Here is a 20,501-nt window from a genome sequence, read left to right on the forward strand (position 1 = left end):
CTAATAACGACATTAGTCGTCGGGCGCAGTACTCGATATCGGATAATAAGAATTTCCTGTAATAGTTGCAATAGGAAAATATTACGATGTCAGTATATAAATGTTTACTTTCTTTCGTTTGATTCAATTCCTAAATTTGATGACTTGATCCCGAACATTCCAGTGACGTCACTTTTAGTAGGAGTGAATGAAACGACAGTCAGTCCATCCAAACAGTGACGTCACAATCACCGGAATGACGTCGCTTAGATATTTCCCACGGTAGTCAAAAGGAGTACACACTCATTCGGTTTAGTGAATGCATCTTTTCTTGATCATAAAAGAAGCGTTTCGCTTTTAGTGAAATCGTGTAAATAACAGGCAATTTGCTTTCGTTTTGAATACCATCTTCTGTATATATAATGAAAAAGTTGCAGGATAAACAGAATACACGGTCACTATCTTACAATACAAGTTTTATTTTGGTGTCGACAGGGAAAACCGAGATGACTCGGCAAAACCTCCTCATCTCATCTCCTCGCATAAACGATAGCAGCATCGATATTAATCATAGCAAAATAAAAATGTCCAACGTTGGAAATATTGCAAGTACATTCATTATTTACATAAACCAGTAATTAGAATAATCATTTATTTCATCTAGACTAAATAATTTGCGAATCCCATACACCGCCTGCAAGGAGACGACCTTGGCCTATCGCTAGTCACGATGCTCTCGATCGTGGTCTTATATTATGTAACTTTTCATGGGATATTAAATCTAGATATATCTGTTTTCGACAGTTAAATTTCTATGAACATGTGTAAAACAAGCAGTTTCAACTGCTATTCCGAGGCCGTAAAATGCAATCTTGATCACCTCAGCCAAAACACCGGGGCACGCAAATTATGACAGAAACGTTTACTAGTAATTTGATACGTATGTCATTTTAAAGTATTGGAGACCTTTTGATATGCACGTGTATATATCATGACGTTTCAAGTGGCTGCCCGTATTATTTTTTTGTGAAAAATGAATTATATATATTATATATATGTTATAAAATTCGGTTAGCTTTTTTATTGTCATTATTGTTATATACACTGTATGTGATATTTAAACGAAAACACATATTTTACCTAAGAAGCCAATTATATATATAATGTAAGTATCGGTTAGCTTGTAATAAAAATAATAATAATAATAAGAAGAAGAAAAGGAGCAAAAACAATATGTCCCCCCCCCCCCACTTCGTTTGGGGGACATAAATATCTTGAACAATAAACGATTTGTATTATAAGTTATGCCAACTTTCCTATAATCGATATAAGGGAGATAACTCTTGTAGGCCTATCTACTAGCTAATGTGTCATGATGAGAACCAAAATACGTATCCGATGCCGGGAGGAGACGTTAAAAATCACAGTAATCGCTCCGCCTTTTATACCCTCCGGTCTCCGGGTGTCCACATTTATATGGAAGAAGTGGAGGCAAAGTGGAGGCCCTCCAGACTGTTTACAACAATAACAGTCGTACATTGCCGACGTCACAATATAACGCCAAAAATGAAAGCACAAAGAAAATGTTATACATAGCGTAAACCAACTGTTTATCGACTCAAAAATGTTCTATAAATACACAAAAATATATTTACAAGTCTCTGATTCCGTTTTTCGAGCCGTATTTAAAAAATGTACACAAAAACCAGCCGGAACGTCAGCGTCAACAGTTTCACCGTGAAAGCAGTACAACTGCTCGGACCGAATATGTCTTGAAATCGACCGTTGTACGCACAAGTACGTATTAAACACATGTATTTTGATGAATAGTATTGTTATTGTCTTAGCGATCACTGAATTAAATCATAAGATTGATCATGACGCTTACATAGACAAAATATAGCGAATTCAAATTCTGACCGCCTGCTTAGTCACGATCCAATATGGCGACTATCGTAGCCAGTGATACGCTACTTGCCAACAAACTATTTCATATACGATCTGATATCACATATATTTACCATCAAATAGCATGGTCTGTTAGATAAAAGCATTGTCATTCGACATGAACTGCAAATAATATACAATTCAACCGTTATTACACGTTTATTCCATGTAAACACACCAGGGGTACAGTTCAGTAACATAAACACACAACAGCTGATCGTCAGTTAGCTGATCACAAATGAACATTCGTTACAGTATTAAAATCAAATAAATAAGATATATCGTTAATTGTAACATGCGATTTTTTTCTGCAAATTTTTGTATAAATGTGTTAAAAAAATACGCTCAATATTTTTATGACTTTTTATTGTAATTTCATAATAAGCTAACAACACTTTTATGTAAAATAATCACTACAGCATGTCGATATTGTATTAAATTGAGTGTGGGTCAAAATAAAAAAATAAAAGATCGTAATAAGTCGGTTTTACCGCTTAAAGGTTTCCGACTTCCCACTACATCAATGTTAGAAGGGGAGTAACTCCGATAGTACTGTAGTGTTTTAGTACATGTAGATCTCACCTGTTAGTCAAAATTACATGCGATTTTTTTCTGCAAATATTTGTAGAAATGTGACTAATATACACTCGATTTTTTTCCCGTCAAATTATTGCATAAATGTATTAAAAAATTCTCTCCAAATTGATGAGGCAATTTTGATTTGTAATTTCACAATAAAGCTTACAAAACCATTTTGTAAAAATTAATCGTGCTACAACTGTATTAAATTGAGTGCGGGTCAGTTTAAAAAGTTTTTATCTGAATAGATGATTTAAAGACCTTATGTCTTATCTTTATGATATCCACTTTTCTTTTACTGTGCGTGGGCACTCACCTGCCAGGCGCCAACTTGCATTACGTCTGCATAGCTATGGCCTCTATAATCAATTTTTTATTTAAAACGGCGATTAATAAACACATTTTCGTGCGAGATTCAGTATATGTAACTCTTCTACTGCATTTTCATATCACGGAGTATAAATTATAATGTTACATCCTTTTAAAACTCTTTTGGTTCAGCTAATTTTGTAGAACATTTTATTTTATTTATTTTAATCGTTTGATATAAGCGGCCCAAGTCTAATCAAAATAAGAAAGGTTCCAAAGTTGAGATTGACACTGGCTGTCACTCGAGCCGGTGCGATACATGTATTTGTTCAGGGAGATATTTACAGACAAAATATAGCGTGACCGTGCCGAATAATGGCGCTTGTAGAAATGGTACGCCACAAAAACAATGGATTGCCCTTTTGAAATTCAAAAAGAAAAATGGAAAAAAGGGTGATGTAAATTGTACAGTGATAAAAAACGTCAGGTTAGCGCGATGTTACGTGAAAGATGGCGTCATATCGGAGTATGTGAGCAGTAGATCACGATACAGAGATATTTGGTCCAGATTAAGATACATCTATTTGAAAATTACAAATGATTTTGTCACAGAGATCATAGAAATATGCTTTAAAGTAATGTGTGATTTGTCAAACTGGATGCTGTTAGTCTGATCCGTGAGAAGGATGACAACCATTAGGCTGTATAGGGGGCTTGTTGTCTAATGCAGTAACTTGTGGACCTTGTAATTGCAGCTCAGGAGCAGTATACCAATTAACAAGTTATCGTTGAATGCCTTTACTGTAAACCATAGACCGCGATGTGATGAAACTATGTTAACATATGGCGAGTTGTTTCGCTTGTATCCATAATATATAAAATGTCAATTGTGAGATTATTAATGTAGTTTTATTCTCTATCTTAATTATTAATTATGAGAGTCACGATGAGGTGCTTGGGTTATTAAAATAAAATGCGAATTCTGATTTAGTATCCTATCATTTATTGCATTTAGTGGTCGCCAACATATGTTCTTTTTCCTTAATTAACATATTAAGTTTTTTAACTTGAAAAAACAGTTGAAAATCAAGAACATGTTATACTGTAATTGAATCAAATTAAGCATCTTCTCCTGAAAATTAAGCATCCCCATCCTTTAAGTGAACCCCCTTAATTAATAATCACTTACAAAATGTACATGATATTTATAATTAAAATAATTAATATCAATATGAAATGTTAGAATAGGATTAATACTATTTATTTTTTTAATGGTGGCTCGCCATGTGTAAATGATATCATATGACTTTAATTAGTTCAAATAAGGTAATTTATACCACATATTTTGTGTATAATGATTATTTTCTGCCTTTAAGCTAGTCTGATGCTGACAATATAATGATATGTTGTAAACCATAATACATATATAATAGATGTTGACTATAACCTGTGAATAATAATCATGAATACCTAATATTAGATAGAGCTTTAGCCAATTCTTGATACAGAAGAATTCGTCTCCCATATTAATCTCACGCATTCATTATGCAGCCAGGAGATAAATGTTCCAGACTTACAGATGGTAAGCTAAAAACGGAACATCACCTTGTTTGGTCTCAGTGTATATTAGCAAGTGTTAGCCAATGACACAGGTTTACAATTAGTATTTTAATAATAAGAATACGAAAGGAGATTTAGCTGGCCAAGGGTTAACACATGCTCCGGAACAATATTAGACAAGGACCTGTTAAGACAAGTTTAAATACTGATCTGTTTTTCATCTTAATAAGCCTATAAATCCCTTGTTGGTAATAAATAATTCAATGCATTCAGAAGACTCCGAACAATTATACACATGTGGAAAGAATAAAATTAACAGATTTAATTACAAAATCTCGGTTATTTTGTTTGTCCAGTGACCTGATATTGTAGTGAAGTTTTCAATATGGGGTGTTGATTAATTGCAAGGTCAATTTAGACGATGTAATTTGATTATGGACAAGTTTACGTTGACTTATTGCATTAGAACCTTAAATTATCTGATTATGACATTTTTTTTTGATCTGTCTACCTTGATATCCTGAAATATCTTGAACTTTAAATGTAAATATATTTGTCTTGATGCACTAAGTTTATATCTGCTGAACTCTCACACACTTAAGGATAAACTCATGATAGCACAAGTATGTTGAGCAGACCTGATTCCATCACTAACATGTATGTACAAAGGACATGCACAGTGCACTGAAACAGTTGAGTGACATGTTTTAACATTGTTGGTGCTAATAGTTAAAATATTATATAAGCTGAATTAATGATATGTATTCCAGGTTAGTAATGCAAGGATGATCAGTTACAGGCACATGTTTTGTATAATGATTAGCATGACCCAAGCACGTATATTAGTATAACAGACACACAATGGAATAAATGAGGTAAAATATAGATAGAACCTTTGGTTTTTGTGGTGTGGTTTCATTGATTTAATGTCCTCACTGAACAGCTAGGGTCATCTTAAGTATAATCCAGGAATTGATGAGCTGGAGGGAAAGATGGAGTTACTCAGAGAAAAACCCATTGACCAGCAGATGTCGATGTACCTCTGGGTCACCTGCCCATAACAGAGGATTTTGACACTCTTGGACATGAGGTGAGTGTGTTTGTAACAATGTGGTTATAAGTTATACAGATGCTATCTTAACCACACAGCTCCTTCCACAAGATCCATGTCAACATGTAAAGACAAAACTGAAAACTAGTGACAAAAATTAAGGTTAAAGGTAATTCATAACATTTATGCCAGAAGTTAAAAAACTAAATTATGACCCTCCATAATAGATTTTCCAAGATCTGTTTCAAAACAACTAGTGTTTAATGGTTAAAAGTTATTTCATAAGATTGTGTCTTGCATTACTAGCATACAGATACTGTATCCGGTACATGTAATCGTTGATTACAGGTGCAAATACTTGAAGAAGTTCATTACTAGTTCTAAGAGATCTAATCGTTACATGTATTTAGGTATAGCTTGTTTTAAGCCCTGTTTGATTTGATGTTTCAGATAGCTGTATAAACCACACATGCAATTTTCATATCTATCATTTATACATATCAGTTTTATAAATACCCTATATTTACATTTTTAATGAAAGGAGAGGAAGTGTGGGTAGCTGTCCTTTAATGTTTGGATGGATTTAAACCATTCACTTATTAAAAATAACACCACACAGCGTAACCCTATAAAAATATTACCACCACTGTGTAACCCTTAAAAATATTACCACACAGTGTTAACCCGTTAAAAATGTAACCCCACTGTGTTAACCCTTCCAAAAGTAACACGCCCACTGTGTAACTCCTTAAAAATATACCACACTGTGTAACCCTTTCAAATAGTGACCCCACTGTGTAACTCTTAAAATATTACCACACTGTAGTAACCTTTCAAATGTTACCCGTACAGTGTAAACCCTTATAGATTTTTTTTACCCCACTGTGTAACCCTTTAAAAGGTAGGTTTCGCCCAACCAAATAAATATTATTTTGTTGAAGAAGCGGATAGAATAGGGAAGAAAAGATGAAAAAAAAACATATTAAAATACCTGAATTTAATTTTCTTATATGCGTTTGAGATTGTAACAAATGTGTCTTGAATACAGAAATTGAGAGGAAATCCTTGATGTTATTAGCGGTGTACCGTCAGACAAAATAGTATGCAAATGAAGCTGTCTATGGATTGTGTGTTGTCGAAGTTTCGCGCATGTCGCATTGTCACGCACTAAAGAGTTAACGAAAGTGTGTAGAGATAAAGAAAGAATATATCTGAATCGGCAACAAAGTTGGAGGAAATTATAATGATTCGGTAGCACCCGTAGGATATCTATAGGGGAATTAAATACAGAAGAAGGCATGTACATATAGAAGAAGACAGAAGCCACATCTCAAGTGGAACTTGCCCGATCAGGTTTGGACTCGTGTAAACGCATTGCACGTGGTTATTTAAATTTCAACACGGTATGCCAGCTCACAAACAGCCGTCAGACTAACTACATGTATATGTTGGTGTACAAAGCTAGCGAGCAGTATGTAATGTAACATGAAGTGTTTTAGATGATGTGATATGTATAAACATCCATCGACTTCGATTTTTGATTTGTTGTTGTATTTTAACTAAACATGCCGTGTCAAGACTGTCACACTATCTGACAATTTGTTGCACGCTTCCGTTTGGTTAGCTGCGGCCTCGATTTTGGAAAAAAATACTTCATGTTCTATGTAAAGCTTGACTTCACTCTATTTTTAGAGGTATATTTCCTGTCAAGCTAGGCAACTGACCACCCATATTGTTAGCTGTATGCAAGAGAAAAATGATCTGTAAGAATTATATCTATGTACAGGATAAATTTCAATTTCTGTAGTCTTTAAATTTCCATATGTGGGCGAAACCTACACTCTTAAAATGTTACCCCCACTGTGTAGCCCTTAAAAATAATTACTACAGCGGTGTAAAACCCTTAAAATATTACCAAACTGTGTAACCCTTAAAATATTACCCAACTATTGTAACCCTTAAAATGTATACCCCCATGTGGTTAACCCTTAAACATATTACCACACTGTGTAACCCTATAAAATATTTACCCCACATTGTAACCCTTAAAATATTACCCCACAGTGTAACCCTTAAGATATTAACCACACTCAGTGTAACCCTTAAACATATAATACCCCACAGTGTAACCCTAAAATAATTAACCACACTGTGTAACCCTTCAAATATTACCCCATTCGGTGTAACCTAAGATATTAACGCACCTGTGGTAACCCTTAAAATATTACCCCACAGTAGGTAACCCATAAAAAATACCACAGTGCTAAACCCTTAAAATATTACCACATGGTGTAAACCCGCTTAAAATATTACCACACTGTGTAACCCTTTACAATGTTAACCACACTGTGTAACCCTTATAATATTACCCCATTGTGTAACCCTAAATATTACCAGAACTGTGTAATTCCCTAAAAATATTACTCCACAGTGTAACCCGCAAAAAATATTTACCCTTGTGTAAACCCTTAAGATATTACCGTGCACATGTGTAACCCTTAAAATATTACCCTCAGTGTAACGCCTTAAAATATTACCACACTATGTAACCCTTAAAATATTGCCCCGACTGTTGTAACCCTTAAAATATTCGTACCACACTGTGTATACCCTTAAAATGTTAACCCCACATTGTGTAACCCTTAATATATTACCACACTGTGGAACCCTTCAATATTAACCACACTGTGTAACCCTTAGAATATTACCCCACTGGTGTAACCCTTAAGATATTACACACTGAGGTAACCCTTAAAATGTACATCCCCGCAGAAACCCTTAAGATATAACCACACTGTGTAACCCTTAAAAATTCCATGAAAATTTTGAATTATTCCGTATAAACAGGACACTATGTTTTGAATTTAAGGATTGAATTAAACAATCATGTGGAAAATTAGATTATGAGATCAGTTTACAGTTGAAAAACATTTAGTCAACAAATTTTTTCTTTTTTCACTATAACTATAGCAAATCCGTCTTTGACGGTCTTTTTCTATAGACTCTATTTTTAAGCAAATTTTAACATCTAATTTTGGCAGAACTGACACATTTAGTAATCTGACTTTTTTCTTCTCTTATTTATCGAAAATGATCTACATGTGTACCCAACCGATTTATCCATATTTTGCCAATAATCATAAACTACATTTGTAACAAAATATTATATATAATTTTTAATTTATAGATAATATATTTTGTAAAGAAAATACTCACACAAGGCTGACTACTTGGTTTTAGGACTGATGGTTTAAAGTGGTGAGGTGGTAATTAGCACCATAGACATGTAAATAAAATTACAGGAAAGCCTTCTTAGTGGATTAACTGACACCATATATTACATTTAGGTATCTTGCTGTAGAGTTAAAACTCATGTGATGCAATTGTGTATATAAAACCTACAACAGGTGTTACATGTAAAACTTAAACAGAACAGTAACTTTCACAGTTGTTGATCACATTTAGGAAGTAAAAACTATTTTATAATACAGAATTAATAATACAGAATACTTTCAAACTTTATTTTAGTTGTGACAAATCGCGTTTTCATGCCAGTGACATTTTCATGTTGATTCAATCTTCGCGATTTAAAAGTTAGAAATGAAGTATAAGGCTTTTATTGTACTTTGAATTTGATTTTTTTTATGTCGATTTATATACTTGATTTCTTGAAATACACAAAGATGATTTGATATGTCTTATTATCATTTAAATCCGGCCAAAAATTGAAGATTTAATTAAATTAAATTAATTAAGAACAATATGTGGACAGCTTTATAAATTTACTTATTCAGGAGCCTCAAATTGGATTATATATCAGTTTTATATCCACTATAGAATATTTAAATAAAATCCCCTATACCAATTATGTTTTAAATACTGTATATGACCTAATAAGTACCCTCATCCCTAATAGGTTTATCTTATACCGATCTCTCTTCTTGAGGCCTCGTTTGTCAATACTCGCAAACTTGGCCGCAGGTGGCCCGAGTTGGTCTAAGAGTGTACCGGCTCATAATCACCATATGCCCTCCACCTCTGGGTCGCAAGTTCGTATCCCAAGTGGGCCAGTTTTTGCAGGAGTACTGACCGCTTCGGTCGTTGGGTTTTTTCTAGCCAGGGGTCTCCGGGCTTATCCTCCACAACAAAACCTGGCGACGTCTTCAAATGGTACCCTGGCTGTAAATTCGGACGTTCAACTAATCAAACCAAAAAAATACAATACCTCGAATTAAATGCAGGGACTGAAAATACGAAGAATCATAATAGTTGTTCCTTTATTAGATTTCTTTTCCAACATGATTGATGGCTTATTGTTTATGTGCTAACTGTCTCAAATTACATTATATAGGTTCCCCTAGGGCCCAGGCTTGTTATAGCATATTATCTTTTTGGGGACTGATTGGTCGACAAGAGGCCGAACATTCCCCACATCATTGGGATTTTGATAGTTGAAGTTTAGTTACAACTATTTCTCATGAAAGGGCTGAAGCAACCCTCATCCCAAATAGAATTACGTAGGTCCCCCTTAGGGCCATAGTTGTGCATATTAAAAGTTTTTTTGGACTGATCAGTCCATCAAGATGGCTGCTGATCATGCCACCATCTTGGGATTTGAATAATGGAAGTTTTGATACCGGTATTTCTCAGAAAGTACTGAAAGTGTGATCTGCTCGTCAAGTTTTCATGTTGAGTGTTCCCTCTAGTGACATCAGTTAGTGCCTATTGAATTTTTTGACAACCATTTGGTCATCACAGTGGCTGCCAGTGTAGTTAGCATGGATTTTGATAATTGAAGTTAACAATTTTTCACAATTAGAAGTTCTGTTACTATTACATATCTCAGAAAGTACTGAAAGGCAGATCTTTCACTAAATTTCATATACAGTAATATGTAGATAAAAAAATGAAGAGCAGAGAAAAGATTTGTTCTATTCCATGAGTCTAGACAGTAGATCATTCTTTGATGGGTTCCGAGATCCCTCTGGGAATCTCTTTGTTAATTTATACATTGGATCTTGATAAGTGTGCATGTAATTGGTATGTTGGGACTATACACCCATGTTTAAGTCTGATGCATGTAGACCATTCTTGTAAATGTACTTTCGAAGAGGAAGAAACTCAAATGCTGTCATGCCACCCATGTCTGCTTATGCCACCAAAATATTCAATGTAAAATTTTTCAGATCAATACACAAATTTAGAATTGTGCAATGTGAGCATAATTATGCTTGACAAGTTTTATAGCTTTCATTTGATTTGGGAGATAGATTGGTTAAGCACACTGACCTTCACCCCTTTAACATGTTTACTTATAGCTGTCTATCATTTTTATTATAACCAATATTGTCTTAAGATTAAAAACAACACTGGCTACTGTATTCTGTTCGAGAAAAAAAAAACTAAATGGGAAAAAAAAGAAAAAGAGCAGTCACAGTTTTGTGTTTACATATCTAGGGACAGAAGAGATTTTATCGTTAAAGTAAAAGAAACAAAACTTTAGATGTATTGATCTTTATATATTATTTTACCATATTTATAAATCAGTAAGCACGCACTGTGGAGTGTGTAATTTTTAAAGGTCAGAAAACAAAAAATCATCCTCAGGAAATGTCCCAATTTAGCAGGTAGGTGCAATATATACATACATAAGATGCATACAGTGAAAATATGAAAATGTATTACCAGTAAATAACCTTAAGTAGTTTTTTGGGATTAGTAATGACTCATATCATAATAGCTGAAACACATGGAAGGTAGGGTAAGTGTCCACCCTAAGTAGGGTCAGAAAAAGTGAGTTATAACCCAAGGCTTGCCGAGGGACGGTTTTACCACATTTTCTGACCCCGAATCGTATGAGAATATCCCCTATCCTCCATGTGTTAACATATGAAAGAGTCTTTTTCTCGTCATAATCATTACCAAATTCCCGTTAAAAAAAACCTGACCGAGTCCATCATTTTTAACTTCAATTTTTCCGATTTTTATATTACATAAATTTAAGCTAAGAACAATAAGAAATCCTTTGAAAAAAGCATACCCGTTTTTGACAAAATGAATGAGTTTTGCTGCTACCAATAAGACCCTTTATGAAGTAACATATCTGGTGCGGAGAATGTATAATCTCTCGGAATAATATTTCGTGGCCGATCCTGGACATAGAGATTTTTTTTCTATACTCGATCACATGGAGACAACGTTTGCGTACATCCACGAGACGGAGTTTAAAAGCTGCCAATGTACAAAACAAAAAAATATCAAAGGCGAAAAGATGAGAGTGAGTGAGTTTTTTGGCAACATGAATTTCAGTTATTACACTACAACAAAATTTAGGTTTTTTTTTTTTCCAATTTTGAGAAACGTTAGCTTGAAATTTGTGCTCATCTGTTTGTGACTTCAGTCAAGCAATGCTTCATAAGTGACTGACACTACATTTGTCGGAATTCCATTCATATAATGCGCAAGGTCAACGGCTTACTCTGAGTCGCCTCTACAGATCACTCATTGATACGAGACGTAGTTGTTTGATTTTTGGGAGCTTGGATAGTTGTGTATCACAACATTTTTAACCAGAACTGTTTCCGATATGGTATCCAGTGAACATGATTTTCGATACGAAGTGCTCCGACCTTTGTTCTGATACAAGATTTGTTACGTATTTAACCCGTGATTCTTGTTTATAAGCGAATGCGGAGGACTGGGTTCTCAGCTCATGATGAGTTAGGCTATCGTAACGGTAATACTATAATAAGTCGTGTTTTGATCATTCGTACAGCATGTTTGAAGAATCATAAATTTTGTGTCCCTATCATCCCAGAGTTCTATAATCATTTTAGCGATTGTTGTGTGTCTGGTCCAGAAAGTTAAACACGAAACATGCATGCTACAGATACGGGGACTAAGATATTCCGGACAAGTTTGGACTTATGCATAACCCGGAAGGAACGTGACACAGTGGTCAACGCAAACAATATTCTATAATGGATTACTCCTGACTATAAAATACATGTACGACGTATTAATCTAAATAGGAATACGGATGTACGCATGTAATCAAAAATATTATATATGTAAAACTAGCATTTAGCGTGCCCCTGTGCAAAAAGGTAGGCCTAGATGGCATAATTTATCATTTGTCCCATGTAACCACAAATTAATCCGGCGAGCCGAGAAATTGCCTCATGTAAGATAAGAATTACTCTTACGATAGCCTATACCTTACATGGGCAAACTCTATATAACAGGTAGCCTGATATGGGAGAAAGAATCAAATTTTAGAACATTGAATTGGTATATAATTGAAGAGAGATGAATTAGCGTGAAAAAAGTCTTTAAAGTTTAAATAGATTCTACTCTGTATTTTTGCTTATATTGAATCAAAGTGTAAATCCTATTGCAGGATATAGTCAGTAGTTAATCATAAGTTTGAATGTTTAATTAAAGGATGGTCTGTTCAACAAAAATGTAAAATTGTAAGAAAAACATAAGTTGAAAGGTTAAAAATTTGATCATATTTATTATCATTACATTTAATTCTGTATATCTTATCTACAGTTTACATAAAAATCATCTTCATAATTTGAAAATTTTCTGGATATGAACAGTATGCTAAATCACCCAGAACTGCAGATAGAGTTATCAAACGTTTTAACATATAGAAAAAGTCAGTTTCAAAGGTTTGATATCTGTTTCAAGAAAAAAAACCCTGAAGAAAACAAACAATGGTGTATTGAAACATTTACTACACTCACAGAACCATTTCTATAGAGACCTGGAGTGTCCGGTGTTATATATATTCATTGGATAGCCAGTTAGTGAGTGGAAGTGTTTTAAATACGGTTTTGTAATCACACTACCAACATGTAATAACACCTATACTGTCTTCTAAGTTTTCATACAAGGTGATTAGATTACCAAGGTGTGTACATGTATCAGGTACACAAGTCTAAACTCGGCCCTACATGTATAGAGAAAACACAATCTCTACCTTTTTATCAGTATGTTTAGGTCCTGCTCTTAGTATGGGGCGGGGGGGGGGGGGGGGGGGGGGGGGGTGGGGCATACGATCTTTAGCATCCTATTTTTTTCTTTAGTAAAATAATTCTGGTGTTTAAAATTCGCCCTTGTTTACATGCAAGATAATGATGATTTTTGATTTTTACACCATTTGTAATGTAGTACCTGTTTGCACCATTTATATTGGATCTTAATCGATGATTTTAGATTTTTACACATTTTGTAATTCTACTTAGATTAGTTTTCATTTTTTATTGAGAATAAAACAAATAATTTTATTATAGTCAATATAGTTGTGGCAAAAACCTCTTCGATTTCACTTAAACATCATTCTTCTAAGATCACCTGCAGATATTTGACTATAAGAACTTGAAGAGACTTAAAAGCTACAAATTCATGTTCAATAAGAATGACCTTTAGCTTCCTTTCCAAGGTCACACGGGGTCAACATGCTCAAATTTTAGAGCAATTTTGCTCTCATTTGTGGGACCATAGTTACCAATTTTTATTCATTGAAGTAAAACATATCTTGTTAATTGAAGCCTTCTTATTAAGCATTAACAAGCACGAAAGTGCTCTTTGATATCTGTGTGTCCCTTTTAAATAATAATGGCCTACCATTTTAAGTTTGCTACATTACTGATAACACGCCCCCACCACACCCCCACACACCCCCCCGGTAATGTCAAGTTGCAGAACTTGATTCGCCTTTTCAAGGTCTTACACATTTTTTTCATTAGCAAGTGATTCAGCGCCATATGGACGTCTTTGTTTTTGAAGAGCGCACGAAAATAAAAGATGTCTGCAAACTTACAAACATTAAGAGAAATTTCAAATATTCAGCAGATGTGATTACCAGCTAAATAAATCTCACAAATCCATTTCTCAAAACATAAACACTCTTGTTCTATCTTGTTAGTGTTTCATTCCAATTGATGTTGGATGTCTGTTGTAGTGACCTAATTTGGCTGCTATCCTTCTCTTATGGTACTTTTTCGTTTAGTGTCATCTGTAACAATAGATTTCACCATATTTAGATATGGTAATGGACAGAACAACACCATTATATATCTACATGTTACTGGATTGGTTACATTGAAATTGAGGTTATCGGCTCTGACACGGTTTATTTATTTTCGGGAGCCGCATCGCTGGGGACCTAGTGGTTAAGCTTTGGTGTCCCACTGATCTTACATTCAATCCTCCCAACCTCTCCGGGTTGCAAGTTTGAATGTGCATGGGTACAGTGCAGGTCGTACTGCCTACACGTCGAAGTTGCGTGGTTTTTCTCACACTTTCTCCAGCCTTTTTCCAGTCTCTACCTGGGTGTCCCTCAAAACAAAAATCTGCACCGTCTTAATTGACCTTTGTGCTGTTAATATCAGGACTTAGGCCAAATCTAACTAAATTAAACCTATAACTTTTGTTGTACCTCATACCTCAGGGGTCCAGTTTGAAGGCATGTGGGACAGCTGACAGGTATTAGTGATGATACACGTTTGTTGGTGCAGTTTTCTCCAGGTACTTGGCACATCCTCAAATGACCATGGCTGTTTTGCTAACCTGTTTGATTGGATCAGGAAGAAGATCTGTCCATGTGAAGGTCTGTGTCTGGAAGGTAAAGTTCGCTTTATTTGTAAAGACAGACTTGTGTACCATATGGTTTTTTTTTACAAGACAATTATACAGACACAATACTATACAGAGTGTTAAGCCATTTGAGTTTGTCATCACTCCACACTGTTTATTTATTTATAAACGGTAACACATTACTGTTACAATATTACCCAGTAGCTGGATCACTCCAATATCTCAGCATGTCGGCCAGGCTACACACAATATGGTATATAAAATTCACACTCTGTTAAATCCATGTTATCAGTGTTTTCAACATCTGAAAACACCTGTAAAATATGAATTTTAAATTGATGTCACAAGATGATTTTCAAAATGTCAACAAAAATAAGAGGGTTTTTTCATTATCTGATAGAGATCGTAGGTGTGTATATATATAAAGTTATACCTGAACCAGTACAAGTGTAATCCGTTGGTTGTAGGGACTAATTATATACATAAATGTTATAATTGATGTCTACTCCACCATAACCGTCACAGAGGTAACCCGAAAAATATACAACAGATTTTATTAATTTTTGATTGCACTGCAATGTAGAAATACTATGTGTACATATATGTATATCTTGACAGTATAAAGCCAGAGATAGTACAGTTTGTATAGAACTTTCAGGAAACCTTGTTGGGTTTTTTTCTGCCGCGAAATACATGTAATTTGGGAGATAACTAAATAGTAAACCTGTCTTAGTGACTACCTCTGTATAAAGACCACCTGTCTTAGGGTCCCAAATGGGCTTGTATAAATCAATTTGTTCTAGTGAATAAAGACCATTTAAAACTTGGCACATCCTCAAATGACCATGGCTGTTAATATAGCTAACCTGTTTGATTGGGATCAGGAAGGAAGAAGATCTGTCCATGTGAAGGTCTGTGTCTGAAGGTAAAGTTCGCTTTATTTGTAAAGACAGACTTGTGTACCATATATTGGTTTTTTTTTACAAGACAATTATACAGACACAATACTATACAGAGTGTGTAGCCATTTGAGTTTGTCATCACTCTGAACTGTTTATTTATTTATAAACGGTAACACATTACACTGTGTTACAATATTACCCAGTAGCTGGATACACACACACATATATCTCAGCATGTCGGCCAGGCTACACACAATATCCGGGTATATAAAATTCACACTCTGTTAAATCCATGTTATCAGTGTTTTCAACATCTGAAAACACCTGTAAAATATGAATTTTAAATTGATGTCACAAGATGATTTTCAAAATGTCAACAAAAATAAGAGGGTTTTTTCATTATCTGATAGAGATCGTAGGTGTGTATATATATAAAGTTATACCTGAACCAGTACAAGTGTAATCCGTTGGTTGTAGGGACTAATTATATACATAAATGTTATAATTGATGTCTACTCCACCATAACCGTCACAGAGGTAACCCGAAAAATATACAACAGATTTTATTAATTTTTGATTGCACTGACAACGCAATGTAGAAATACTATACAACAGTGTACATATATGTATTTCTTGACAGTATAAAGTAGAGATAGTACAGTTTGTATAGAGAACTTTCAGGAAAGTTTGTTGGGTTTTTTTCTGCCGAAATACATGTAATAGTGTTAAGGGGAGATAACTAAATAGTAAACCTGTCTTAGTGACTACCTCTGTATAAAGACCACCTGTCTTAGGGTCCCAAATGGGCTTGTATAAATCAATTTGTTCTAGTGAATAAAGACCACCTGCCTATAGAGGTCAAAGTTCATTTTTTCCTTGGCTTGTCTTTATATGACAGGCTTGACTTTGTATATATGCTATTTGATTGAGGGTGCAAAGTCGTGTGTATATTTGTTGTGAAAGTTTGTGCAAACTATATGTTTATAAGTTAATAATTTATACTGAATGTTCAATGAGTTATATATAACTTCAGTTGTTTTACAACACTAACATTTCCTTCATAGTAACCCTATAGCTTAACTGATACTACTGAAACATCATCCAAACTGTTTTCCTCATATAAAATGCACAGTCCAATAGAAATTTTGTTCCTAAGATATTTCCTGGATTTTTTGACTGTCCATTACTGATGTAAGTGAATACCAAAATTGTAATTAATTATACGATACAAATACAATATATACCTTATTTGAGCAAATAGAAGTCCAGGGTGCTAAAACTTTTTTTAAAAATTAAAAAAAAAAAAAAAAAAAAAAAAGGAGGTGGGGGGGGGGGGACCAAGGACCAACTTTACACTACACGAAATTTCACAAAAATTTTGCATACATACTAAGTAAGCCAAAAATCTACTTGTAATATATATATATAGATAAATAGATCATTGGTTGTTATATTTTTGTTCTGCATTTAATTTGTCAAACATAGTTGGTGAAATAGAGGCTAATTAAAAAACGAGGGAGGGGTACTTATATAGATGGGGTCACTTAAGGGATCTATTTCGAAAATGTAAACATTTTTTTTTTGTGAATTCAAAGTGGAGGTTTAAATAAAAACATGGATTTTTCTCATGTACATGTACTTGGATCAGACTTGGCTTAATTGGTTGATATCGTACGTACATGAACATACCTCCTTCTCATGGCAAATATATAAACTTACCGACATGATAAGCTATAACTTGTTCTGCAGTAGTGTTTGTTTAAATATATAACCTTGAATTTCATTCAGATTAACTCGCCTCTAGTGATACCTACAGCATGCCTATAAAATTAACATTGATTTGAGATCAAAGTGTATAGGCTTTCCTCTAACTCCTAGACCTGGCAATGTCTTTTAATGACCTTGATTGTTACTAGGGTATGAAAGCAAAATCTATCACATCCTGTCCAGCCATGTGATACGGCCATGTGACAAATATCGTAAGAAACACGTGTAATAACACTTTAATAATTTTGATGTAACGGGTAGATTTGACGTCATAATATCAGTCGGATATCTATATGACGTCGCATGATTGTCTCAGTAGACGTAAGCGTAACAGTCGGATTTCTACTGTTTTATATAGAGACGAAATTACTAAGAGAAAGATTCAAATTTTTCATATACGGTAGTTTCAATCAGCATTAAAATTTGAGATGGGCTTAAAAATAGGGAAGAGACCCTTATAGGGACTGGGGCACTTCGGCCATACAAAAAAAATTTGTGTTACCGGTAACTCGTCTGCCCTATTTATAAAATAAGTGCCTACTCAAAAACTTTTTATCAGTTTTGCCTTCAAACAAACAAATAACAACCTTACCTTTAATTTTGGAGTTTTGCACAAAATCAGAAGTTTTGGTACAAAGTATGTAAATTTAACACACCAATACTACCCTCGGAATCAAACCCATGGTTTATATAAGGTTGAATAAAGTCTATTTCAGTTTTTCACTGCAAGAAACTGGGATGAAGAAAAAATATTTTAAAAAAAAGAAAACAAAAATCCCTACCTACCGATCCTTTAACAGTTTAAGGGTGTTACTGGAAACAAGTACATTCATATTATTTTTGGCCTTATTGATTTGAATATGGTGAGTGAGTGTATACAATTTTTGCTCTGTCATCCTTAAGTAACTAAATAAACCAAAATATGACCTCGCCAATTTTATATTCATGCAAATATATGCAATATTCAGACACGAGGAACTCCAAACGCTCTACACTATTGTTAGTATAATGCAATTCAAAATAAGCATTATACTATCTGATTACAAAACATACACCATGTATATATGTATCAACGATCATACACCATGTACTTAAGGAATGATTTTTATTTTTGTTGTTTACTGGTGTGTTAACTGCATGTTTTTTTACAGATATTTTAAATGATGTGCGTATAAACGATCATACATTTATCTGTATATATGTAAAAACGATCATACATCATGTATGTATATATGTATCATACACCATCTATTATGTACCTGTACTGCCAAAATACCAATATGATTACATCTTCAGTGCAGTAAAATGAATGCAAATGGTCATTACCATAAAGCCAAGTTGTGGTCTACAATTTAATTTTACATTTTACATGTATTTTCATTAGCAGTTGTAAAGTGATTTCTGCAGATATGTTTCAATCTAAAAATGCTTAAAGCAAAACAAACTAGAATATTACAGTGCCAGTACATAACTATAATGTTTATAAGGCGTTATACATATTTGTTTGTCCATTTAAATGATTTTCACAGCTCAATTTTATCAAATCATTCATGCAATCATTCAATAGATTACTAAAGAAAAAAATAAACATGTCATAATTTTCATAAAACTTTAGAATACTACCTGACTGTTAATTCTGGCCTTAGATCTTGTGTACATGTATCTAACTATTGAAAACCAATATTGTTATTATTCTATAATTCCATATAAAGGTGTGTTTGTGGTTTGTACATTGTTTACATATGGTCTGATACATCACAAGGCTAGCACAACATTATCATATATGGCTATTTAATGGACTTTGAATGTCAGATAAGTTTACCTAGCCGATATGTATGTATACCTGTACTTTATCGCACCTGGACGACACAGTTTTCACCTGGTCACCATGGCAACAGGAACAAGCATCAATTATTAGTTACAACTTACACGTAACAATGCCTAGTCACCAAGCGACCATATTTAATCATTTATGACAGTTCTAGTGTTCCGTGATAGGTGGTATCAGATGACGGACACGTGTCCGTGACAGCTCAACCATGAACAGGACATCAGTAAACAACAAAACGTTGTTTAACAAGCTGACGTAAACAATAAAAAACCGCCATACGTAAATTGTTATTATTTTTCTTTTCAATTGTCCTCACATGTAGCTCTGTGCGGTTTTGATGGTAAACCGTGTATAGATGGTACATACAGCGGTCTCACTTAATTAATGGGTTAATATTTATAGAAAATTGACTGAATGGTAGTATCCTTATGAGGTGTAATTCAAAGTTATACGAATGAAGACTGAGTGGAGAGACAGAACATTTTATATAAATTATTTCATCTCTAAAACTAAGCTTTGGATAGCATGTATATTGCATAGGTAGCATCCCTAGGTGGTGCAAGGGGCCGTGGTGGCCAAGTGGTTAAGATGTCTTGTCATTTTATCACAAACCCTCCTCCACTGTGATGCGGGTTTGAATCCAATGATTAGTTGCCAGGTACTGACCGCTGGTCAGTGGTTTTTCTCCAGGTTCTCCAGTTTTCCTCCACCAACAAACCAGTGGCACGTCCTTACATGACACTGGCTGTTAACAGAACGTAAAACTAAAAACAAACAAAATCATGGGGTGCAATTCAAAGTTTGTTTAAATAAAGACTGAGAGGCCGGGCAAAACATTTTATATAAATTATTTCCTCTCTCAAACTAAGCTTGGGGTAGCACTAATATTGCATAGGTAGCATCTCTATGGGGTAGGAATTTAGAAATTATAACAATAATTGGGCTGTTGCCCTTGGAGCCTCAGGGATGG

The 20,501-nt window shown here is 34.3% G+C and overlaps 1 protein-coding gene across 4 annotated transcripts in view; it reads left to right on the forward strand.

The window, feature by feature from the left end:
• LOC138310265 (uncharacterized) overlaps positions 1-20,501 on the forward strand; it is a 143,503-nt gene that overhangs the window by 100,378 nt on the left and 22,624 nt on the right. The window contains exon 1 of one of the 4 annotated variants that reach the window (XM_069251400.1): positions 3,232-3,267. The exons of 2 other annotated variants lie outside the window; for them this stretch is intronic. In XM_069251400.1, coding sequence (XP_069107501.1) covers positions 3,256-3,267 — 12 coding nt within the window. In that variant the 5' untranslated portion in view covers positions 3,232-3,255. Of the gene's footprint in view, positions 1-3,231; positions 3,268-20,501 lie in introns of those variants that run through there. One more of the 4 variants, XM_069251398.1, reaches the window with a different exon arrangement.

This window comes from Argopecten irradians, chromosome 16, assembly GCF_041381155.1.
Source record: "Argopecten irradians isolate NY chromosome 16, Ai_NY, whole genome shotgun sequence".
Classification (NCBI taxonomy): domain Eukaryota; kingdom Metazoa; phylum Mollusca; class Bivalvia; order Pectinida; family Pectinidae; genus Argopecten; species Argopecten irradians.